This window comes from Anolis carolinensis, chromosome 2, assembly GCF_035594765.1.
Source record: "Anolis carolinensis isolate JA03-04 chromosome 2, rAnoCar3.1.pri, whole genome shotgun sequence".
NCBI lineage: Eukaryota > Metazoa > Chordata > Lepidosauria > Squamata > Dactyloidae > Anolis > Anolis carolinensis.
In genome coordinates, this window is record NC_085842.1 from 27,247,424 (window position 1) to 27,272,617 (window position 25,194).

Consider the following 25,194-nt stretch of genomic DNA (forward strand, 5'->3'; position numbering starts at 1 on the left):
AGTAAAGGGCACTTCTGTGGTCAGTCTCCTGCTGAGCATTGACATTTATCTCCCAAAATCCTGCTTCAAGAGCCTAGCATGGTAATTTTTTAAAATAACTGTAATCATTAATCTTTTAAATTTTGTTTTGGACTTCCGGGATTGAGAGTAATAAGATTATGAGGAAAGGAGAGGCACCCAGAGAATCGGGGTCTGCCTTAAGAAGGATGCCTCCTGTCTCCTCAGGAGTAAGGGCATTGGGAGGGAGAGAGAACAGCTGTTCCCATGGAGAGAAATGGTGTAGAACAATGCCTCTCATCTTAAACAAAACAATCAAGCAATTCAAAGTGTAATTTAAATGGTGAGGTCTTAAACTTATAGTTATCATTCCAGGGAAAGTCTTAAAATATCTGTATGGTTGCATAAGCAAATCATTCCCAAATGATTGGTGAAGAATTTACTTACCCCCATCACATAGCACTGTCTCCTCCCAGCTCAACCATCCACCAGTTTGAATCTAACTCGGGGAGAGTGTGGATGAGCTCCCTCTATTAGCTCCAGCTCCATATGGGGACATGAGAGAAGCCTCCCACAAGGATGGTAAAACATCAAAACATTCAGGTGTCTCCTGGGAAATGTCCTTGCAGACGGCCAATTCTCTCACACCAGAAGTGACTTGCAGTTTTCCTCTAAGTGGATGGTTGAGCTGGGAGGAGGCAGTGCTGTGTGACGGGTAAGTAAATTCTCTACCTTCTTTAAAAACAGAATGCCACACAAAGAAGATAATTCCACATGCAAAGAAGATGATTTCCCCCATTTTTCCCAGCTCTGTCTGATGAAGTCCTAAGACTTGCTTTACTATTGCTGGGAAAGGTATACAGGGTGTCACAAATTGTAGCACCTTAACATGAGAAAAGCCAATACTGTTGTGGCATGTATGTCATCTCCATAGCAAAAAAATGTGGCAACATAAAAGCATTTGGGAATGATTTGCTTATGCAACCATACAGATATTTTAAGATCTTCCCTGGAATGGTAACAATCAGCTGAAGACCTCACCATTTAAATTATGTTTTGCATTGCTTGATCGTTTTGTTTAAGCTGTTGGTCTGAACTGAAGCAAATATCTCATGTTTATTTTAGGCCCAACTTGAAAGGGGAAGCTATTTGAGGAGCTCCTATATGTTCAGTCCACATTCAAATAAAGCTGCTTCTCTATAAGCAGAAAAAGGAGGGGAGAGACTATCATCTGAATAGAGCAGAGAAAGCCAAGAGTTTCATCCACTCCCAAGAAAACCTGAGCAAACCCGTGACACTGACACACACACCGTTCCCTTGATGCTCCTTTGAGGGGAGGTGCCAGAAAGCCATCTCCATTTTCCCACGGAGATATTCAAAAAGGCTAAAAGTGCCACTGGAGTGTAGTAAGCTCTCACGTTTAGCGACTCTATTTGGAGAAGAGAATGGTTCCATTTTTGATAAGTGTTAATACTGTACCTTAACTTTTACTTTAAAAAAAGGGGGGGGCATATCAATTTCAGAGTGGCGAAAAGCCTTTCTGAATGCCTCGGTGGGAAAATGGTGGTGATGACCACAGCAGCTGGCCTCCTAAGGCCCCTTCCACACTGCTCCTTAATCCCAGGATCGGATCCCAGATTATCTGCTTTGAACTGGATTATATCAGTCTACACTGCCAGATAACCTAGGATAAGAAGATAATCTGGGGCCAGATCCTGGGATAAAGGGGCAGCATGGAAGGGCCCTAAAACAGAAGTGGGATTTTTCCCTTCTCAGTAGAATGACATCCAACTTATCCACAGGTCATATCAAAGTCCTCCATTTGGCCCTCAAACCTGCCCTCAGTTTATGCCTGGGGTTGACTTGTGCACAAATATTTATAAGACTAGCTGTGCCCGGCCACGCTTTGCTGTGGCGAAGTATGGTGGTATGGGAAATAAAGTATTGAGGAATTGTATATTGTATATTGATAATCTTATATTATCTGTTTAGAACTGGATTATATGAGGCCCCTTCTTCACAGCTGTATAAAATGCACACTGAAGTGGATTATAGGGCAGTGTGGAGTCAAGATAATCCAGTTCAAAGCAGATAATATAAGATTATAAATGGGTTATGTAGCTGAGTGGAAGGGCCTTGAGTCTACACTGCCATATAATCCATTGCAAATTAGATAATCTGTGGAAGAAGTCTAAGTGAGGCTTAAATCTGCCTGTCCCCTAACTGAACCCTGGCTGTCCCTTGGCTGAGTTGGTTGCTAGGAGACCAAGTGGGTAGAGATTAGCCCTCTAAACTGGCAGCAATTGGATAAAAACAATTATTGCTTTCCCTCTAATTAGGACTTTATTTTTCTTTTCTTTTTGTTATATCAACCTAGAGGCATGGATGATGGGTTGTGTTATCTAATTTTGAGGTTGGGGGGCCTGTAGTTTGGTTATTTTGTGGGTCGCCGTGATGCCATCACTCTTTTATATATATAGATAGAATTGTAATTAATTACTTCAGTAAAATACTATTGCAAACTTTACCTGTGGCTCTCAGCTCCTTCTTACCCCCGCCCCCACCAAAAAAGTTAGTGGGACACAACCATACAGCCCACAATTTTTTCTCCACAGTGCCACTGATCAGTCAAAGAGGAGAGATTTTCCATTAGAACATAAATGTGCATAATGTAACTAGATTTTTTAATAGATGTGTAGCCATTCCCTTCACAACTTTGAAACATGCTGTATTAGGACTCTAAACTATAAAGGAAAATGAAATGGACCAATGATGATGTCTAAAGTCAGATCACCCTTGGTGTACCGCAGATACATACCAAGCATTAATGTGTGGCATAACACCTTTCAAGAAGCAGAGTTTTGTGTCTCACATGGATTATGAGAACCGTGGAAATAATGCCCTGATGCCGTCTTTCCACATTGTTGAATAGTTGTTTCAATAGAGAGAGAGGCATGTAGAAACTCACCAGACTAGAATAAAAGAATGTTTTCCTTTCTCTGTGATTGTCACCAAGAGGATTATGGCATGGTAACCATATTTAGCAATTACCTTTTCTAATTACACGCCATCAACTTTATTTCAGAACTAGGAAGGGACAATATGTTTATTGTACTAATGCTATTCCAAGAATGCTATTGCAATATTTACAGTCCCTGAGAACATGGGATCCTTCAGAGACCTCTTGTTCTTGTTATCTTCCTCCAAGTTGACATTACTTATGGTGACCCTATCATAGTTTTCTTGGTGAGATTTATTCAGAATTGGTTCACCTTTGCCTTCTTCTGAGACTGAGAAAGTGGAACAAGATCACCCAGTGGGTTTCCATGGCTAAGTGGAGGTTCAAAACCTGATCTAGTCCTAGTCCAACTCTCAAACCACTACAGTGTGATGACTCTGGGGTTAGGGTGGTCCTATCCTAGGGTTTTCTTGGCATGTATTTTTAGAAAGTTCACCATAGCCACCTTTTTGCAGGCACAAAGAAGGCACAAAGAAGAGATATAGTAGTCATGGGCGATTTCAATTATCCCGATATCTGCTGGAAAACAAACTCAGCCAAGAGTACAAAGTCCAACAAATTCCTCACTTGCCTTGCAGATAATTTTATGGTCCAGAAGGTAGAAGAGGCAACAAGGGGATCCGCAACTCTTGATCTAATCTTAACAAATGTGGAAGACCTGATCAATACAGTTGAAGTGGTTGGATCCTTAGGGGCAAGTGACCATGTGCTCCTGCAGTTTGCAATACAAAGGAATGCTGAAACTAAGACAAGTCAAACACGCATTCTGGACTTTAAGAGAGCTGACTTCCAAAAAATGAAGGAATCACTGAGCGGCATTCCATGGACGCCAATATTAAAAAACAAGGGAGTTAAGGATGGATGGGAGTTTTTCAAAAGTGAAATACTCAAGGCGCAAATGCAAACAGTGCCAACAAAGAAGAAAAATAAGACAAGTGCAAAGAAGCCAGAATGGATGTCCAAAGAACTTCTAACTGAGCTAAAGCTCAAAAGTGACATGCACAAGAAGTGGAAAAGGGGAGAAATCACCAAAGAAGAATTCAAACGTATAGCCAACACCTGTAGGGAAAAGGTTCGCAAGGCTAAAGCGCAAAATGAGCTCAGGCTTGCCAGGGACATAAAAAACAACAAAAAAGGCTTTTTTGCTTACGTTGGTAGAAAAAGGAAGAAAAAGGAGGCGACAGGGCCATTGCAAGGAGAAGATGGGGTGATGGCGACAGGGGACAGGGAAAAGGCAGAACTACTTAATGCTTTCTTTGCCTCGGTCTTCTCAGAAAAAGAAAGCCATCTTCAACCTCAGCAACACGGAATGGACGAAGGATTGGGGGAAATCCAACCCCAAATAGGGAAACAAGTTGTCCAGGAACACTTGGCCTCTCTAAACGAATTCAAGTCCCCAGGGCCAGATCAGCTACACCCAAGAGTACTGAAGGAACTAGCGGAAGTTATTTCAGAACCACTGGCAATTATCTTCGAGAGTTCTTGGAGAACGGGAGAAGTCCCAGCAGATTGGAGGAGGGCGAATGTGGTCCCTATCTTCAAGAAGGGAAAAAAGAACGACCCAAACAATTACCGTCCGGTCAGCCTCACATCAATACCAGGCAAAATTCTGGAAAAGATCATTAAGGAAGTGGTCTGCGAACACTTAGAAACAAATGCGGTCATTGCTAATAGTCAACACGGATTTACCAAAAACAAGTCATGCCAGACTAATCTGATCTCTTTTTTCGATAGAGTTACGAGTTGGGTCGATACAGGGAATGCTGTGGATGTAGCGTACCTGGATTTCATTAAGGCCTTCGACAAAGTCCCCCACGACCTTCTGGCAAACAAACTAGTAAAATGTGGGCTAGACAAAACTACGGTTAGGTGGATCTGTAATTGGCTAAGCGAACGAACCCAAAGGGTGCTCACCAATGCGTCGTCTTCATCATGGAAAGAAGTGACAAGTGGAGTGCCTCAGGGCTCCGTCCTGGGCCCGGTTCTGTTCAACATCTTTATTAACGACTTAGACGAAGGGTTAGAAGGCACGATCATCAAGTTTGCAGACGACACAAAACTGGGAGGGATAGCTAACACTCCAGAAGACAGGAGCAGAATTCAAAACGATCTTGACAGACTAGAGAGATGGGCAGAAACTAACAAAATGAAGTTCAACAGGGACAAATGCAAGATACTTCACTTCGGCAGAAAAAATGGAATGCAAAGATACAGAATGGGGGACGCCTGGCTTGACAGCAGTGTGTGCGAAAAAGACCTTGGAGTCCTCGTGGACAACAAGTTAAACATGAGCCTACAATGTGATGCGGCTGCTAAAAAAGCCAATGGGATTCTGGCCTGCATCAATAGGGGAATAGCGTCTAGATCCAGGGAAGTTATGCTCCCCCTCTATTCTGCCTTGGTCAGACCACACCTGGAATACTGTGTCCAATTTTGGGCACCGCAGATGAAGGGAGATGTTGACAAGCTGGAAAGCGTCCAGAGGAGGGCGACTAAAATGATTAAGGGTCTGGAGAACAAGCCCTATGAGGAGCGGCTTAAAGAGCTGGGCATGTTTAGCCTGCAGAAGAGAAGGCTGAGAGGAGACATGATAGCCATGTACAAATATGTGAAGGGAAGTCATAGGGAAGAGGGAGCAAGCTTGTTTTCTGCTGCCCTGCAGACTAGGACACGGAACAATGGCTTCAAACTACAGGAAAGGAGATTCCACCTGAACATCAGGAAGAACTTCCTCACTGTGAGAGCTGTTCGACAGTGGAACTCTCTCCCCGGGGCCGTGGTGGAGGCTCCTTCCTTGGAGGCTTTTAAGCAGAGGCTGGATGGCCATCTGTCGGGGGTGCTTTGAATGCGATTTCCTGCTTCTTAGCAGGGGGTTGGACTAGATGGCCCATGTGGTCTCTTCCAACTCTACTATTCTATGATTCTATGATTCTATGATTCTATGATTGAGAGATTGTGACTTGCCTAAAGCGGTCTCCAGGGCTGTCCAGTTGAACCTTCAGCAATCAACACTGAAATCACTGTGCCATATTGGTTCTGGACAGGGTCATTCTATCCTTGGGTCCTCTTGGCAAGAGTGATTCATTTAGGATGAACAACTGACACTTACCCAAGGTGGTTTCCGGGGCTGAACAGAGATCTGAACATTGGTCTTCTAGAGTCCCAGTTCAGCATTTAAACCACTATAACATGTTGCCTCGCTATAAACATACTACTAATTCTAACCCAACACAGCATGAAATTAGCAAAAAAGCCAGTTTTAACCAGCTACCACCAAGTTTCATCTCGTAACATCCCTACTGATCTAGACTAACTTCAGCTATTGAGCTTCTGGTTGTCCTTGTGGGTGGTCTTTACAGGAGAAAGCTAGGACAAGCAGTATCTTCTACATCTTCTGAATCTGTCGATAGCCTTTGGGATCACAAGCTATGCCTTCTGGAACAGAACTGAGAAGCACTGAATTCTAGATGTCTGATTAATATTTGTGGATTTATTTCCAATGATAATGCTAGAAGATTCCATTTACTTTTGAGAATTAATGATATAGATGGGAAAGAGTTCCATCATGTGTGTGTTCAAGCCTTCAAATCAGTTATCATTTTTTCTCAAGTAAAGGTGGTTTTGCCAGAGCCTTTTTCTGAACCAAAGGTTACAGTATCTGCTGTTCATTGGCAGTCTCCCATCCAAGTGCTAACCATAGTTGACCCTGCTTAGCTTCCAAGATCAGCCAAGTTCTGATGCCTTTACACTGTTTTAGGTCTCTTCTACATACCCAAACAATACTCAATAGCTTCTAAGATCAGACAGGGTATTTATATCTAGTTCCAACACATACCTCCCTAAAAGATGTAATATCTACATCAAGGATGGTGGGTGACTGATGGGTCTCCAGACTTCGGCTCCTACCATCATTACCCAGTGTGAGAAATTCTGTCCAGCAACACACAGATGGTAATTTTGTCAGCGCCAGTTATTTACAAGTGCTGGCCAAAGTCTTTAGGCACTGCACCCAGTGCGCCAATCACTACTGGGACCACCTTTACTGGCTTGTGCCAGAGTCTTTGCAGTTCGATCCTTAAATCCTAGTATCGTGTAAGGTTTTCCAGTTGCTTTTCATCAATCCTGCTGTCACATCATCATCATCATTATTTTATTATGACACAGCAAACAAGATAGATATGCTGAATTTCGTATCACAAAATCACAAGTTGAACACTTCCCAAGTGTCTAGGACTGTGTGATGTATTTTCAGATGATACGTGCAGATCCCAGCAGGGTGGCCTTTTGCAGTTGGCAGATCGTAATTTTGTCAATGTCTATTGTTTCCAAATGCCGGCTGAGTTCTTTTGGCACGGCACCCAGTGTGCCCATCACCACCGGGACCACCTGCACTGGTTTCTGCCAGAGTCTTTGAAGTTCAATCTTGAGGTCCTGATAGCGGCTGAGTTTTTCCTGTTGTTTTTCGTCAATGCAACTGTCACCTGGGATGGCAACAACAATGATCCAAACTTTTTTCTTTTCCACAACTGTGATGTCTGGTGTGTTGTTTTCCAAAACTTTGTCAGTCTGGATTCGGAAGTCCCACAGTATTTTTGCGTGCTCATTTTCCAATTCTTTTGCAGGTTTGTGATCCCACCAGTTCTTTGCTGCTGGGAGGTGGTACTTGAGGCATAAGTTCCAATGAATCATTTGGGCCACGTAGTTGTGCACCTGCCGGGGGTGGGGGGGTGGGGGGGGGGTGATGATGATGATGATGATGATGATGATTATTATTATTATTATTATTATTATACCTGGGAAGCAGCTCCCATCCCAATGGGTGTCACTTTACTCATGCAATAATGTATCAGCACCTGGATACTTGTTGCTTCAAGTTCCAAAACAATGAGAGGTGTGGGAAACTGTTATTAACCCTGCCCAGAAACACAAACTGGAGAATTCATTGCCTCAGCAAATCATTATTTCTCTTTCAGTCCTCACCCCCAGCCTTCTTCCCCTCCCCCTCTTGCTCCACAGTCTCCCAAAACTAGATCTCAAGGTCACCGAGTTCAGTCAATGGAGGAGGGAGTGAAACAACTCAAGGTTTTAGTCTGAATTGTAAAGTCCAAGGTGCTGAATTTACCAGTGTGGTAATGACTGTCCAACTCCTCTGGTAATTAAAACCTGGAGCAAATTTATTGCCTCAAAGGCACCAGAGCCACTGAATTTCCCCCGAACCTTAATAAGACATGGGTTTGAAAGATTCTTCTCCAAAAACCTTTGAAAGTCTTTAAACAAAGGGTGATTGGTTTGCTTTAACTGGAGTGCTTTAATTGTGTCATCCGGCATGGCAGGATGGGGTTGAGCTGGGTGGCCCTTGGGGTCTCTTTCAACTCTATTATTCTATGACTTCAGCACCGTGCTTTCCCCATCTGTCGTTGAGACATCTCAAGTTTAGACTGAAATGGGTGTGCTTGGAACAACAACCTGATCACCTCCCATTCTCAGCTTGATGGCAGCAGGTTTTGACACATGACTGCTGAGTCAAGCAGCAATATATAGAGGTGGTACTATTAATCATTGGTTAATCTCTGATAGGTGTTCCAGCAGAGCTGCCGCTACTCCTTCGCTTAGTGTCTTGGAAGGTGTCATCTTTCTCTATTCCAACGCCTGATGTCCTCGTATTTCAGAACTCAAGATATGGACAAAAAAGCTGCTGCCACCCTGTTCTTCACATTGTCTTTTTTTCAAATAGGTAAGGATTGATTTGGGAAAGGGTGTGTCTTTGGCTTGCTGAACTTTCTCTTGGTCTGAAACATCTACTATTACAGTAGAGTGTCACTTATCCAAGCTAAACGGGCCGGCAGAAGCTTGGACAAGTGAATATGTTGGATAATAAGGAGGGATTAAGGAAAAGCCTATTAAACATCAAATTAAGCTATGATTTTACAAATTAAGTACCAAAACATCATGTTATACAACAAATTTGACAGAAAAAGTAGTTCAATACGCAGTAATGTTATGTTGTAATTATTTACGAATTTAGCACCAAAATATCATGATATACAAAAAACATTGACTACAAAAATGGCTTGGATTATCCAGAGGCTTGGATAAGCGAGGCTTGGATAAGTGAGACTCTACTGTATTTGTGAACTGCAAACTCTGGCATTACACTTCTATGGAGTTAAATCCTATATGCCAAGGATGGAAGTTGATGCAGCCCTCCAGATATTGCTAAATGCCAATTCCCAGCATTCCTCACCATTGGCTATGCTCAGTTATGAGAGTAAGATCCATGGATCTTACTGGAGCTTACATATGGGTAGATATTTACATGATTGTGATATCAATTAGCATGCATACTCACAGCCAAAAAGGGAATGTTGGGGCTTAAATATGAATAGACATGTACAAGATTGTGATATCAATTGACATGCATATTACTCACAGTCAAAAGGGGAATGAAGGAGATAGACCACATCGACATTGGTGGGTAAATCTGAGACCAGTCTGGCGCACCCGCCCAAACTCGCTGCATTGGTATGTCAGAATCTAGATCAGTGTTTCTCAACCTGGGTGTCAGAGGGGTCGCCAACATTATTTTCTGTTGGTTATGAGGGTTCTATGTGGGAAGTTTGGCCCAATTCTATCATTGGTGGGGTTCAAAGGGCTCTTTGATTGTAGGTGAACTATAAATCCCAACAACTACAACTCCCAAATGTCAAGATCTATTTCCCCCAAACTCCAGCAGTGTTCACATTTGGGCATAATGAGTATTTGTGCCAAGTTTGGTCCAAATCTATTTTTGTTGGAATCCACAGTGCTCTCTGGATGTAGGTGAACTAAAACTCCCAAACTCAAGGTCAACGCCCACCAAACCCTTCCAGTATTTTCTGTTGGTCATGGGAGTTCTGTGTGCCAAGTTTGGTTCAGTTCCATTGTTGGTGGAGTTCAGAATGTGCTTTGATCATATGTTAACTATAAATCCCAGCAATTCCAACTCCCAAATGACAAAATCATCCTCACCAGTATTTAAATTTGGGCATATCTATCGGGTATTTGTGCCAAATTTGGTCCAGTAAATTGGTCCAGATTAACTGCCGTGGCTCACTGCTTTGTGATCTTGGGAATTGTAGTTTGGTGAGACACCAGCCCTCTGGCAGAGAAAGTTACATTTCTTGTATAACTACAACTCTCAGAACTTCATTGCATTGAGCCACAGCAGTTAAAATGATATCAAAAACATTAATTCTACAGTGCAGGTGTACTCCAAGTCTGAATTTTAAAGGAACTGTTCAAGGTGCTGAACCCTCTCTGCCAAATATTTGAGCCCTTGGCTAGTTCTTTTGAAGATTAAAACCCAATCCCCTGACATTGCAAAAAAATTTGGCATTATACTTGATACCCATCTTGTTTGTGGAACCGGGCTCTGTTCTAATGCTTTAATACTCAAACAACAGGAAAAGATATTCTACCTAAATGTTAAGAAATTCCTGATGGTAAGAGGTGTTCAACAGTGGAAATAGTCTTCCTCAGAGGGTGGTGGGGCCTCCTTCTTTGGAGGTTTTAAAGCAGAGGCTGGATGGCCACCTGTTAGGAGTGTTTTGATTGTGCATTCATGGCAAGATGGGATTGAACTGAATGGTCCTTGGGGTCTCTCTCAATTCTATAATTCTATGACATCCACTCCAGCAGTAAGATCTCCTAACAGAATTCCATGGGCTCATTCTGGGACCTTTTCTCATTGCATCCTTCAGCTTTGTGCCAGCAAACAGGCCTCCAGTGTTACAAATGTAAGTTCGACCAGCCCTGCTCAGATGCATCATCTGTGGTGAACTGTCAAGAAGGAGAAGTTTGTGGCTTCATAAAGGGAAACTCAGGTTTGTTTTAATTGACTGACTCTGTCTCTCTCCCCCCCCCCCCCCCCTTTGGTATTCCAGTCCCTACTCTGAAGTCTCTTTCTATTAATAGGAAAACATCTCTATCCCTTTGCAATTATTAGGTAAACCCAGAGCTGGGAAAGAATTAAGGGTCCTTCCACAAAACTGTATAAAATCCACATTGAACTGGATTATCTGGCAGTGTGGACTCAGATAATCTAGTTTAAAGCAGCTACTGTGGATTATCTGCCTTGATATTCCGAATTATATGGCTGTGTGAAAGGGCCCTAAGAAAACATAACTAGTTTGGGAATTACTAGTCCCTCCACTTAAGGAAACATGGCATGTTGATTTTGTTAGTTAACCTAAGCAGTACTCACTTACAGAGTTTGGAAAGAATGACAAAGATGTAACTATTGATTTGTTTATATGATACCTTTCTCCCACAATGGGGCCTAAGGCATTTTCCAACAACAATGTGTTGAAAATATCTACCATACAATTTATTTTTTAATTAAAATAATGTCATAATACAGCTTGAAATCAATTTTTTAAAAAATCAATAAAACCTGCCTAGTAAAAGTCCTCCTAATTAATAAAGCTTAACAAATATGTTGTTATTAATTACAGGGTTTGGTCTTACAAGAGAGAGAATGGAAAGGGAAGGAGCAGAAGATTGAAGTGTACTGGTTCATTAGAAACTGGAGGTGGCGGGCACTAAATGTGGGCCACTTGTCCCATGTGTATAAAATAATAGATCAATAGTATTGATCTCACAACTGATGTTGGTTCCAAGGCCCCATCTACACTGAACATTTAATGCAGTTTCAAACTATCATTGAAAAAAGTGGGTTTGATATGCAGACAATTGCATAGGGTAAAGATAAAGGTTTTCCCCTGACATTACGTCTAGTCGTGCCTGACTCTGGGGGTTGGTGCTCATCTCCATTTTTAAGCCAAACAGCTGCCGTTGTCTGTAGACACCTCCAAGGTCATGTGGCGGGTATGACTGCATAAAGTGCATTACCTTCCCACTGGAGCGGTAACTATTGATCTACTCACATTGGCATGGTTGCTAGGTTGGCTAACACCCCACTTCCCAGATTCGACCCTTCAGTCAGGAAGTTCAGCAGCTCAGCGGTTTAACCCACTGCATCACCGGGACTCCAGACAATTGCATAGAAAATCCTATAACCAGTTTGAAGCCTGGATGGTGATTACACAAACCACAAAGCACTGTTATACTCTAAGGGCTTTGTTTTGCACATGTTTGTGAGAATCTATTGTTCTCTGGCCACCACAATCTGAAGCTAGTTTCGAACTCCATTAAATAGTCAGCCACATTGAGAGTTTCTAGAACCAGTGATACTGTGTGACTTCTGAGCATATTGGGGTACATAGGAGGCTCTCTAGTTATCTACACCCAATTGGGCTGTTCCACTGTAATGTTCAGCTTCTTTACTTCCCTCCCCTCCCCTCCAATACCAGACAAAAGTTCTGGATATGGACCTGCATTATTCTGTGCAAACATCTCCATCATGTATGTCTTGAATGCTGTGCTAAAGAAAAGTGAGATAAAAATGTATTAAATAGAAAGGTGTGTAAAAGGCGTAAGATTTACATGATCTGAAGAGAAGCCACAGAAACCAGGTATGTGTGTGTGAGAGAGGGGTGGGGGAGAGAGAGAGAGAGATGGAAAGATGTGATGCTTCATATGCACACGTACCCAGTTTTGTGTTCACTCCATCCTAACTTCCCGCACTCTTGTGGTTTGCAGAGTCCAAAGTCCATGAGCCTATCTTTGGAATGGGCTGTGTCACAGAGACAAAATGCAGCAGCGATGAGAAGATTATTCATTCCAGCAACCCATTTCGGGTCACCTATTCCTGCTGCAACACCAATTACTGCAACAACGGCATGTCTAGATTCTACGCTGCTTCAAGAACTCACCTCACCTTGCTCTTTGTGGCCACTCTCTCCACCATCCTATTGACTTTCCTGAGTGCCTAATTCACCTGTTTTGTGAGAAATATGTCCCCTCCCCAGCCTTGTCAGTAACTGGATCCTCAAACACATACATACACACACATGCCTTTGGACTGAAACTCAGCAGAGATGGGAACTCCATGGAAGGAGCAGGTAGAAAGTAGATCTGGGCAGCTTCGGAGTAACAGTTAGGAGTAGCATTCATAGCCCTTTTTGTGGGCTTTCCTATCAGGTTGACCACTGTGTGAAACAGAAAAATGGGTCACCAGTTAGGCCTTCAGTCTGACACAGCATGGCACTTTTTCCATTCTTAAGCTACTACTGTCATAACCTTTCTCAACCGTGGGTTTCCATAACTTGGTACAGCTGCACTACCACCCAGCCAATGGGATCAAAGGTCAAGGATAGTGGGAATTGTGATCTACCAATACGGCATGGACTGTAGCTGGGCAAAATTTCCAGTTTCCTGTCTGCAACATGAAACCACTTAATAATGTGGCACGATTGCAAAGATTCATGATCAGAGTGTCCAGCTGTGGAGATGTCAAAGGAATACAACCTCCACAGTGTTTGACTATGTGACTGATGAGGCTGGAAGTCATCCAAACCTAGACAGCCACAGGATCCACATCACTGAGGTTAGCAAAGTGTTCTTAGATGTGCATTAAACATGTTAAGTATTGTTATTGCTGTTCTGTACACACCTTGGTAATCCTTGCAAGAACTTGCTGAAGTTCAGCTCTAGCTGATGACTCAGTTCATGAACTTTCATTGTGGGTGATGTTTACACACAGCTTACACCTGGGTAAAATTGTTCCAGTATGGCTTTGTCCATTTGGTTTGGTATAGTAGTTTGACCACTGGTTTGGCTGGGAGGTTGGAAATCCATCTTTAACTTCTCACTGAGACATGAAACTTTTAAGCTGATCTTGAGCCAGTCAACATCTCTCTGACTAGCGTATCTTCCAACGTTTTACAAGGAGTGAAACTCTATTCAATAACTTGCAGGAAAGCCAGGATATTTATTTTTATAGCATTTATATTTCACCCTTCTCACCTCAAAGGGGACTCAAGGCAGATCACAGAACACATATACAGCAAACTTTCAATGCCGTTATACACAAACAAGGACAGACAACAGTATAGATAGAACTACATAGGCATTTCCCATCTTCAGCGTCCTGGAGGTTGTCCTCGATGCCTGCCACAGAGAGGTTCTGTTGCTCCTTCTTCCATGTCAAAAAGCGCTATTCACAAACTTCCTCCTTTTTTATCACTGGCATTTTTCTGGTATTTTCTTATGGTCCCTGCTTTTTTGGTTTCCCCCTGACATTAAGTCTAGTTGTGTCCAACTCTGGGGGTTGGTGGTAATCTCCATTTCTAAGCCAAAGAGCTGGCATTGTCCGTAGACGTCTCCAAGGTCATGTGACCAGCATGACTGCATGTAGCGCCATTATCTTCCTGCCGGAGCGGTGCCTATTGATATACTCACATTTGCATGTTTTCGAACTGCTAGGTTGGCAGAAGTTGGGGCTAACAGTGGGAGCTCACCCCGATCCCCAGATTCGAACTGCCAACCTTTTGGTCAGGAAGTTTAGCAGCTCAGCAGTTTAACCTGCTGCCCTACTGGAGGCTCCACCAGTTAGTATCTGAGGACCAAAATTTTGCATCTTGAGTTTTCACAGTTTAGAGTACACCACCTTCAAACATGAAATATTGTCCTCAGATGCATAAACATATCTGTCTGATGGCAATAGCAAAATCTTCCATGTCGCTGATGAAGGCAGCTAAGGCCCTGGTAGGTTTATGTCATGATTCTTAAGGTATAGCAAAGCTGTTTGTTAAATATGATGGTGTTTCTTTAGGTTGTGTATTATATTCCCTTCCAGTGAAATAATATTGCTAATTTAATTTATCCTAGACATTCCATATGCTTTCTCCCTGTTTTTTTAAAAAAAACATTTTGTTCTCCTTTCTTTGGAGAACTTGTCTCAGTTGGAAAGTAGAAGATACCAATCTTCAAATAAATGAATACATAAACTTTAGAACCGGTTTCAACTGCATCCGCTCAGTCCATTCCTTCTTCTCTTAAGGTTTATTGTGTCTTTCCCCACACCCAGATTAATTTGTTAATACTCTTGCTGTGTTGCATTCATATAGAGTGATGCATTGTGTGCTTAGAAATAGAACTAGATTTTCTGTCTCCATTCTCTTTCGTAAGAGATTTTGTTTCCTGCAACTCCTCTAGTTATGTTTTGGCTTCCACTCTATTCCAGCCATCAGTCATATCTTAAGATCCTAAACAAGTGGAAAGCCAGTACATGACTCCATCTATTGATGGACTGAAACTCCTATCAGACCTAGAGAACACTGCCTGTGATCAGAGATGGTGGGACTTCCTTTGATTTGAATGGAAGGCTCCAAGACTATTGAAGCATGGCCAGCCTGATAGATTGTGGGAGCTGTGGTCCCAGAAATGAACTATTCAATGCTTGGTCACAGGGAGAGACATCTAGATCACAAATGAAAAGAGTTATGAATCCATTTTATTGATTACTTGTATAATAGTTTGTAGAGCCAGCATTGTGTAGTGATTTGAGCATTGGTCCATGACTCTGGAGTTGATGGTTTGAATCCCTGCTTGGCCATGGAAACCCACGAGGTGATCTTGGGTAAGTCGCACTCTCAAACTCAGAGGACGGCAAAGGCAAGCACGCACTCCAAAAATCTTGTCAAGAGAACCCTGTGATAGGTTCACCTTAGGGTCAATGTTCAGTCAGAAATGTCTTGAAGACACAACAACAACAACAACAACAACAACAACCACAGACTGGTATCCACTGCCCCCCAAACTACACTATAATGCATTTGTCCTTAACGGTTAGCAAACAATACAACTGAATTGCCCACATGCTCCAAACATGATAGAAATTACAATGCACTGAGTCCTTCAATGAAGTCTTGAGGTCCATGGCCACAAAAGCATTTAAAAGGGTTTTTGTGGCGAAGAAAAGGTTGGGAACCACTGATTTACCAGAACTAGGCCCTTCCTCACAGCCATATCAAGGCAGAAAATCCCACTTTGAACTGGAATATAAGGCAGTGTGGACTCAGATAACCCAGTTAAGAGCAGATATTGTGGGATTTTCTGATATTCTGGGTTATATAGCTGTGTGGAAGGGCCCTTAGTTTCTGTGCCAGGCAACTTCTTGATCAGTCCCCACTTAACAAGTCTAATTCAGTCAATCATTAAATGCAAAATCAACACATAGGTAAATGCCATTGATTCAGTGGGTCTGCCCTAGTCAGAAATACCAACAGAACTTAAAATAATTTGTACAAATTTAAGATCTAGATTATTTTGTTTAGAAGGTCTCTGATCAACTGATTCTGAGATTTTCAGCCTATTCCATCACTTGAATCTTCTGGAAAATTGTCAGGACTCACTCTTATCACAGGGTTGAAAATACCACATAAGGGTGTACTGAACATCATTTATGCACCCACTCCTATTTTAATGTAATATTTTGATTATAATGATTCCATAAAAATGTAAAATTGTAGTATCAACACTAATAATAGTTAATAATGTAATAATTTAGTCCTATCTGGACCCCTTGTGAGGATGTTGCAGGGGATCCCCAGACCCAAGGTTCAGAACCACTATGATAGATCATTCTTGTTTATACACTTGTTCAACCTCTCCTGTGGCTGTGCTTTGTTTTGACTCTTACTAATTCAGTAAGGTGAATTCTCCTCACTGTTCTTCTCCATGCTATCCTTTACTATTTTAATCTCAATAGTGTAGTGAACTCATAAGCCATTCAAGCAATGTAAGCCAACCAACATAGTAGCCCATTTGAGTCTTCTCCATGTCTCAAACAACCATTTCCATTTACCACAGTCAGCATGGTCATTGGATAGTGTTAAGGTATATAACACAGAGCCTAAATAATCTAAAGGCACCATAACTTGTCTGAGGCAGAGGCAGCCCTGATTACCACTTGGATGGGAGACTATTAAGGAATCCCAGGTGCTGTGGGTTATATCTCAGGGGAAGGAACTGGCAAAACCACCTCTTAATATTTTTTTCCTTTAAATATTCTGCAACTCATGGGTCATCTTACGTCAGTAGGAAACGTGAAGGAATGTACATATGCAGGGTATTTAACTTAACATATTTGCAAAACAGCCAGATGCAGAAATCTTTAACATTGCAATGGGCAAGTTTACAAAGTTCAGCAACCTATTGCCCTATAAGTTATTAAACAATGCCTTAAGCCAATTCCCCTCCCTTAATTCTACTCTTCTTTGTGGATTATGTTTTTCAACTGTTTGTAAAAGTTGTTTGTGCTCAAGTCAGCTCAGCAAGAGGGAGAGGAGTAGATAAAGAAAAACTCCTGCAGCCCCTCCTAGCTTATGTGTTCTTCCTCATTCATAACATTTGCCATTCTAACCACACCCGGATTTTGTCCAGCTGCAAATGTCCCAGTTGGAGGATATACTATAGCAACAAATTCAGAAACCTCCCTGTTGAGTGATTTCAATATCTGCTAAGATTGTGGGTCTGGAGCCGAGAGCACTACACTACACCAAAGGCCAAATCAGGACACAAACTGGGTTGAAGGCAAAAGAACAGAGGCTTATTTTTTCAGGCCCCAAAATATGTCAGATCCTTAAGAGCACAGACTCTATTCTGACTATTCTGACATTTTTGGACATGCCTCACTGGGAAATACAGAGCATATTTATTCATTTTAACAGTCATTAGGAATATGGTGTGGCAACATGCAAATGAGTTCTTGGTCGACTAAACAATTCAGCTTGGGTATACACAAAAGAGGGGCTCCAGTAAAGACAATGAGCAATTATGAGTGATAAACAGCACAATGGATGAAACCTCAGCCACTACTTGTGCACTGATGTTCATCAGTGGATATCAGCGAAAGCCAAAAGAACGTCTCAATGTCAGGAGGAAATATATCAATTAAATAGAAATGTATAAATGGGAAAAGCTTCAGTCAATAGTGTTAGTGAAGATCTCATCTATAGGAATGGGCTTTGTTACGAGTCAGACGCCAGCCAATATAAACAACTCAGTTTATTGCAAAAACAACACAAAAGAGCCTAAGAAACAACCAAAAGGAGGCTCAAAACATTTTCTCTTCAGTGTGAGGTAACAATGTCCAAGAAGAACTCAAAAGACCCAAACTTGGGATATAATCTGGATTATCCTGGGAAATAATCCAGATTAAAACAAACTTAGTTGAAAAGGCTGGAAACTCGCTCCACCTGCTGGTTGGAGCTAAACAAACACATGAAAGCTACCAGCAGTAACCCACAGTGACCAACAGCCACACAATGCCCCCAAAACGTTGCTAAAGCAAAACCACATTGTAAAGGAGAAGTCACAGCTGCCACATCCGGTCCGCGTCGTTAGGGAGAAGTCACAGGCGTCGAGTTCCAGTCCAAGTTGTCAGGAAGAAATCACAGTCACCGAATTCCAGTCCAGGTTGTCAGGAAGAAGTCACAGTCACCGAATTCCAGTCCAAGGTAAACACAAAGAGCCAAAGCGACAGAGGCAAGCCGGCAGCTAATGCATAAAACCAACACAAGACAATCCAGCGCTAACCCACACAATGCCAGCCCCCGTTGCCACTAAAATCCCAGGTTAACACTTACATCCCAAAGCAGTCTTCCAAACATGTCTTCTGAAACAGAGATCCCGAAAAGCGCTCAACAAAACACCTTGCCAATTGCAAAGTTACATTAGCAACAAACATATTTTATCTACAAGTCCTCCTCTGAACTTGAGCCAGCCAATGCCCCATCCACAGCTGGTTGCTGCAAATCCTCATCAGAGCTGGACTCACCCAATGCCCCACCTCCAGCTGCAGCCTTTCTACGATCTCTCCAGCCAGACCACCTTCTATCCGAACCCATAACTCCCCAGGATCCATCTGTATCTTCTCCGTGCCATCCCTCAAATGTACCACTGCTTGTGGGCTCCTCAAGAATCTCCCAGATCTCCTGAACCCTAGTCCAATCCATCACCTCACTCCCAGAGTCTGACATCCCATCCTCCTGACTCCCAGTCCCACAATCCCCTTCAAAACCCTCAAAGGTATCATCATCAGTGGGTTCCATAAGTATTTCCCGGATTCTCTTCCTTTGTTGCTCCTCATCAGATTCTTGCTCATGAGCAGTTTTCCTGCCTCTTCTAATACAACTACAGTAGAGTCTCACTTATCCAACACTCGCTTATCCAACGTTCTGGATTATCCAACACATTTTTGTAGTCAATGTTTTCAATATAACGTGATATTTTGGTGCTAATTTCATAAATACAGTAATTACAACATAACATTACTGCGTATTGAACTACTTTTTCTGTCAAATTTGTTGTATAACATGATGTTTTGGTGCTTAATTTGTAAAATCATAACCTATTTTTATGTTTAATAGGCTTTTTCTTAATCTCTCCTTATTATCCAACATATTCGCTTATCCAACGTTCTGCTGGCCCGTTTATGTTGGATAAGTGAGACTCTACTGTAGTAGGATCTCTATTTGAAGACTCCATCACAACAGGCTTCATGCCCCAAATTATTAAAAAGATTTTATGAAATTATTTTCATGCTATATGTATACAGTGTATATGAAATATCAATGAATTTCATGTTTAGATAATTCATTCTTTATTTATTTATTTATTTATCTACTTCATTTTTACTCCACCTTTCTCAACCCCAGAGGGGACTCAAGGCAGCTTACATATCCGGCAAAAATTCAGTGTTGCATAGGTAAACAATAAAACACATCTCATCAAAATATAAACAATCTAAATATATAAGCAATTAAAACACATATAAATCATTTAACAGAATTAAAACCATATAAAATGCCGAGTCATGATCTCATGTCCAAATTGTTTTCCAAAATCCATAATCCATTATTCAAGCTGTCAAAGTCTCATTCCGTAGTTTCCTATTCCCATTCACAAAATGCCTGCATAAAAAGCCAGGGTTTCCCCCCCCCCTAAAAACCAGGAGGGATGGGGCCTGCCTGATGTAACCAGGGAGGGAGTTCCACAACCAAGGAGCCACCATTGAGAAGGTCCTTTCTCTTATCCCAGCCAATTGTGCTTGCAAAGAGGTTGGGACAGAGAGCGGGGCCTCCCCAGCTGATCTTAAAGCTCTTGTAGGCTTATAGAGAAAGATATGTTCGGACATGTAAGTTGGACTTGAACCATATAGGGCTTTATAGGCCAAGACCAGCACTTTTGAGTTGGGCTTGGTAGCAGACTGGCAGCCAGTGGAGCTGACATAACAGAGGAATAGCATGCTCCCTGTATGCCACCCCAGTTAGACATCTGGCTGCCACACATTGGACTAATTGAAGCTTCCGGACTGTCTTCAAAGGCAATTCCACATAGAACGCGTTACAATAGTCTATATGAGATGTAACAAGAGCGTGGACCACCATGGCCAAGTCAGACTTCCCAAGGTATGGGGACAATTGGTGCACAAGTTCTAATTGTGCAAAAGCTCCCCTCGCCACTGCTGAAACCTGAGGTTCCAGACTCAATGATGAGCCCAGGAGAACTCCCAAGCTGTGAACCTATATCTTCAGGGGGAATGGAACCCCATCCAACACAGGCTGTAACCCTGTACCCTGCTCAGTCTTATGAATGACCAGGAGGACCTCCATCTTGTCTGGATTCAATTTCAATTTATTTGTCCTCATTCAGACCATCACAGTGGCCAAGCACGGGTTCAGGACCTGAACAGCCTCCTTAGTAGCAGGTGGAAAGAAGTGATAGAGTTGGATGTCATCTGCATATAGATGACATCAAACTCCAAAACTCCAGATGATCTCTCCCAGCAGCTTCATGTAGATGTTAAACAACATGGGGGGCAATACTGAACCCTGCGGGACCCCACAGGACAATAGCTGCAGGGCCGAGCAAGTGCCCCCCAGCAACACCTTCTGAGGACCAGAACCACTGCAAGACAGTACCTGCAAGCCCCATTCCCAAGAGGCATCTCAGAAGGATAGTGTTATGGTTGAGCCTTATGGCTACGATACTGGGAGACGAGGTCGTAAGACTCCTCGAGAGTCAGACTCTCTTGAGGAGCGCGAAAGGAAACGGCTCCGAGACTTATTTGCAGAACCAACAGACGAAGACTCCTTTGAGGGTTTTACTGAGAGAATGGAGGAAGAGATGGTTAGCTCAGAGGAGGATGACATGGAATGGACTCGTGTGAGGGAGGATTTGGGTGTCACCGGCAATGATAGCATGGGAGGCGACTGGCGGGTTGCAGGATCAGACCCGTGGATGGGCTGGAGGGATGGAACGGGATCCACAGCTGGGGATGCTGTGGGGCGTAGTCAAAGGTGTTTTAGCTCTGATGATGTCACGACCCAGGCTGCAGAGCACCAATAACCATACACAGAGGCCAGAATCTAACTAATATCTTTATTGAAGGAATATATAAAGTTAATAAAAGCAAGTGTATGAAATAGTCCAGAAATAGACCTTTCAGGAAAGGTCAAAATTAGTCCAAAGAAACAATGTCCAATATGAAATATTAAGGTCCAAAGTTGTAATCCAATAACCGAAACACTCACTTTGCCAGGCAAAGTGAGGGGAGATGACAAGGTCTTTTAGTCCATGAAACTTGAGCGAGGCTAGGAAGTAACTTGATTCTTGGAAAAACGAGGCTTGATTCAAGGCAACAAGGAAACAAGGAACAAGAACAAGATCCGTGGTAATTTCTTGGCAAAATCCAGGAAACAAGACGAGGCTGAGTCTTAGAAAGCAAGGCAGGAATCGTGGAGTAAACAAAGCTGGGAACGAAGGCTTGGCGACAGGAACGGAGGCTTGGAAACGGAGTAGCTGTCCACACACGCTACTCCGGTTGCTGACGAATTGACTCCGCAAGATCCCTTTGTGGGTAAAACACCTAAATAGGGTCCCGTTTTCCCGCCCAAGAGCAGTTCTCTGGAGAACCAGAAACGAAAGCTATTTTCTGAGTCCAGATGCATGACTCCCTAAAATTTCCCATGGGAAGCAGGCTTAATCAGCTGAATGCTTAGCAGCTATCCTAGCACTCCTGCGAGACGCCTGATCGACTCCTCTCTGTTGTTTACAAAAATCATGGCGAGAAAACGTAGGAGATTTAGGCTCAGGGCTTGTTTGACAGACTTCTGGAAGACAAATCTCTTGCAGGTGCAAGGTTTCCAAATCTGGCTGGGAAAGTTCCAATTCTGACTGAAACGGCGAAAAACCCAAGTTCTCCTCCTCATCTGGCACAACAGTGCCAGAAACGGGACTACATGGCCCATGACTCATCACAGATGAGGAAGATGATGATGAGGCACCTGGAATTAGGATAGCAGCTGATAGTGATGAGGAGTTATGAACTGGCATAAAATGGGGTTTAGAATCAATGGCTAATTGCGTTGGGCAAGGTAATCTGGACGAACGCTTGGGCTCTTGTTGGGGAAATTCCTGAAGACGGGTGTGATTCGTTTGCTGAATACGTAAGTTACCAAGGACACTGGGCATAGACGGCGGGAGGAACTGTGTGGGCTTTTGTTGTGCAACCTGTGTTTAATCTTGATAGCTTGGACCTCCGTCGTCTTTTTGACGGACATTAATTGCCTACTCTGGATTGACGCTGGACTGACTTCGACCTCGGACTATCCCTTCTGTGGCTATCGGTGGAACTGGTGAACTAAAGACTTCTGTACCTGGCTTTCGACTTTGGACCAGATTGGGACCCTGCTGACCGCTGCTACCCTGATTGATGTGTTTGGACCCGGAGTTCGCTCGTTGCACGGAGGAGTAACAACTTAGTTACTCAATCGTAGCTTTTGAGTAGCAGAGAGGAATCTGCTACCAGTTATTTGTGTTTCATTGAATCTTTGTTTATCAACTTTTGTTTGTTTAAAGTGCCAGGCTGAAGTAAGCATTTTTTATTTAACCCGGATTAAACTCCTGTTTAATCCGGTTTATCTTTAGAACCGTTTTTTAGTTCCAGCAAAGTCTTTTTGTATCTTTTCACATCGAAGGCAAGTGTTTGCCTAGCCCCTTGTTTCTTACGGGCATTTTTGGTTCTGTAACTTTAATAAACTGTGTTGAACCTTATTTGGTGGCGTTCTGTCTGTGACAGATATTGTGGTCTATGGTATCGAAGGCTACTGAGAGGTCCAGCAGAACTAACAGGGACACACTAAGATTTTAATATATTTATGTGCAAATACAGATAAGACAATACTCAGCCTGTACTGGTTTCATACCAGTATCAGCATTTCCAGGCATCCTGGTTGTTTCAGACATGATCCTCTAAATACTTCTCTGCATTCTGCCTTTTAGCCAGTGTGATGTAGTAGTTTGAACACTGGGCTCTGAAGGCTGAGGTTTAAATCCCCGTTCAGACATGGAAACACTGAGTAACCTTGGGTGAATCATAAACTCTCAGCTCCAGAAAACCCTGTGATAATTTACCTTGCGTTGCTACTAGCCAGAACTTACTTGGAAATATACAACTACAACAACACACATTTAGCTGTTTCCTCCAATTTTATAAGAACTTGTTCCAACCACCAGGCTTTGAGAAAACTTATTTTGTTGGGAAAACATATTGTAGGACAAGGCTGTTTATTTTTGTTGTGTATTTTGTTTTTGTTTCAGGTTGTCTAACAACCTGAGCTCTCTGGCCAGCACACAATATATTGGAAAGAAAAGGATGTATACAATGCAAACAATGAAACAATGACCAGAGAGTTCATGTATCAAAACCAAAATAAAACCAGCACAAGAAGAGTAAAGGCATTGTGGCATATGAAACCAATGTAAAAAGTGCACCAAAATAGAAAATTGCACAAAGCTGCATTTAAAGAAAATTAAAAACAGCCTTTGAAATGCTTGCATACTGTCGAACTCTCCCAAAGTTTTTGGCACAGTTTTTATGACTCCTCTGTGTTCCCACATTTCCATTGTTTTTGAAAAGCTCCCATTTCTCTCGCCTCATTCTGCTTTCTTCTTTCAACCTCAATTTAGTTCAACTTCTGCAACATGATTCAAAGTACAACATTAGCTTCCACTCAATGAATTCAGTAGAGGAGATAGGAAGAGGGAGGGAGCGAGGTATCTTTCTTCTAGGTTCAAGCAATAGCAAACTGCTGCGGACTCTCTTAACTTATGAGTTCTTCACTTGAAACTTTTGTCAGGTAGATCACAATCTGATGTTGCTTGGCCCTATATGTCCCAGTTTTCATCTGCGAAATACTGAAAGATACGCACTTAGAGAAAATGTAGAGGTCATCACTTGGCTGAAAAGATTTGTGAATATGAGTATGGCTTCAAACTACAGGAAAGAAGATTCCACCTGAACATTAGGAAGAACTTCCTCACTATGAGGGCTGTTCGGCAGTGGAACTCTCTCCCCCGGACTGTGGTGGAGGCTCCTTCTTTGGAGGCTTTTAAACAGAGGCTGGATGGCCATCTGTCGGGGGTGCTTTGAATGCGATTTCCTGCTTCTTGGCAGGGGGTTGGACTGGATGGCCCATGAGGTCTCTTCCAACTCTACTATTCTATGATTCTACGATTCTACGATTCTATGATTCTATGTTTGTACACAAATGTCCCCTGCTATTAAAAATGTGTGTAGGATAGGAGCTACAACAGAGATAAGATAAGATTCCAGGCAGAATGGAGCCTTAAAGCAATAATTAACAACAGACAAAAAGGAGTGTAACAGACATATACCCAATTTTCATCCATATTACGCATGTTCAAATTGCTTGTTTTATTGTGACCCCATGAATCTCACAGGAAAGTCTTTTGTTGCTGTTGTGTGCTTTTAAGCAGTTTCTAATTTATGGCAATCGTATAATGGGATTTTCTGTGGTTTTGTCACTTGTCTAAGGTCACCCAGTAGCTTTCTGTGGCCGGGACGCAATCCAAATCCTGGTATCTAGAGTTGTAGTCCCATGCTCAAACCACTACCCAAATATATATATCTAACTTTCCATTAGATCAGAGTAGTATACTTGGTTCCCATCCCTATAGCAATCCTATGAGGTAAGCCAGGGGAGAAAGGGCAGATTCATGGTCACATAGAGAGTTTCTTGTCTGAGTGGGAAAGTGAATTGGATCTCCTAGAACTCAGTCCAGTTTTACAAACACTGCACTATGCTTGGTCTTAAGAGTGTACATATGCCTGAAAATATATTCTCTTATATTTACCATGTGCTAGCTGCTGTGATTTGTGTTCTGTGTACCATGCTGACTGCTACATGCCTTATCTATTCATCTGTTCT

At 42.5% G+C, this 25,194-nt stretch overlaps 1 protein-coding gene across 2 annotated transcripts; it reads left to right on the top strand.

Annotated features, from left to right (window-relative positions):
- The first annotated feature begins 104 nt into the window (after positions 1 to 104).
- Positions 105 to 13,550, top strand: LOC103281048 (uncharacterized). 2 transcript variants are annotated; one of them, XM_008121717.3, is made up of 4 exons: positions 105 to 712; positions 8,594 to 8,750; positions 10,756 to 10,878; positions 12,656 to 13,550. In XM_008121717.3, exons 2-4 carry the CDS (start codon positions 8,669 to 8,671, stop codon positions 12,886 to 12,888), a joined length of 438 nt encoding a protein of 145 aa, XP_008119924.1. In that variant the 5' UTR covers positions 105 to 712; positions 8,594 to 8,668; the 3' UTR covers positions 12,889 to 13,550. The 2 variants fall into 2 exon arrangements, with proteins under 2 accessions (XP_008119924.1, XP_016853299.1); XM_016997810.2 differs by lacking the exon at positions 105 to 712 and having other exon boundaries at positions 7,809 to 8,750.
- Positions 13,551 to 25,194: the final 11,644 nt, after the last annotated feature.

Coding starts and splice junctions, on each gene's coding strand:
- LOC103281048 (XM_008121717.3), top strand. CDS start 8,669: ATGTCCTCGTATTTCAGAACTCAAGATATGGACAAAAAAGCTGCTGCC. Junction 8,751..10,755: donor ATTGTCTTTTTTTCAAATAG/GTAAGGATTGAT, acceptor TGCATCCTTCAG/CTTTGTGCCAGCAAACAGGC. Junction 10,879..12,655: donor CTTCATAAAGGGAAACTCAG/GTTTGTTTTAAT, acceptor TGTGGTTTGCAG/AGTCCAAAGTCCATGAGCCT.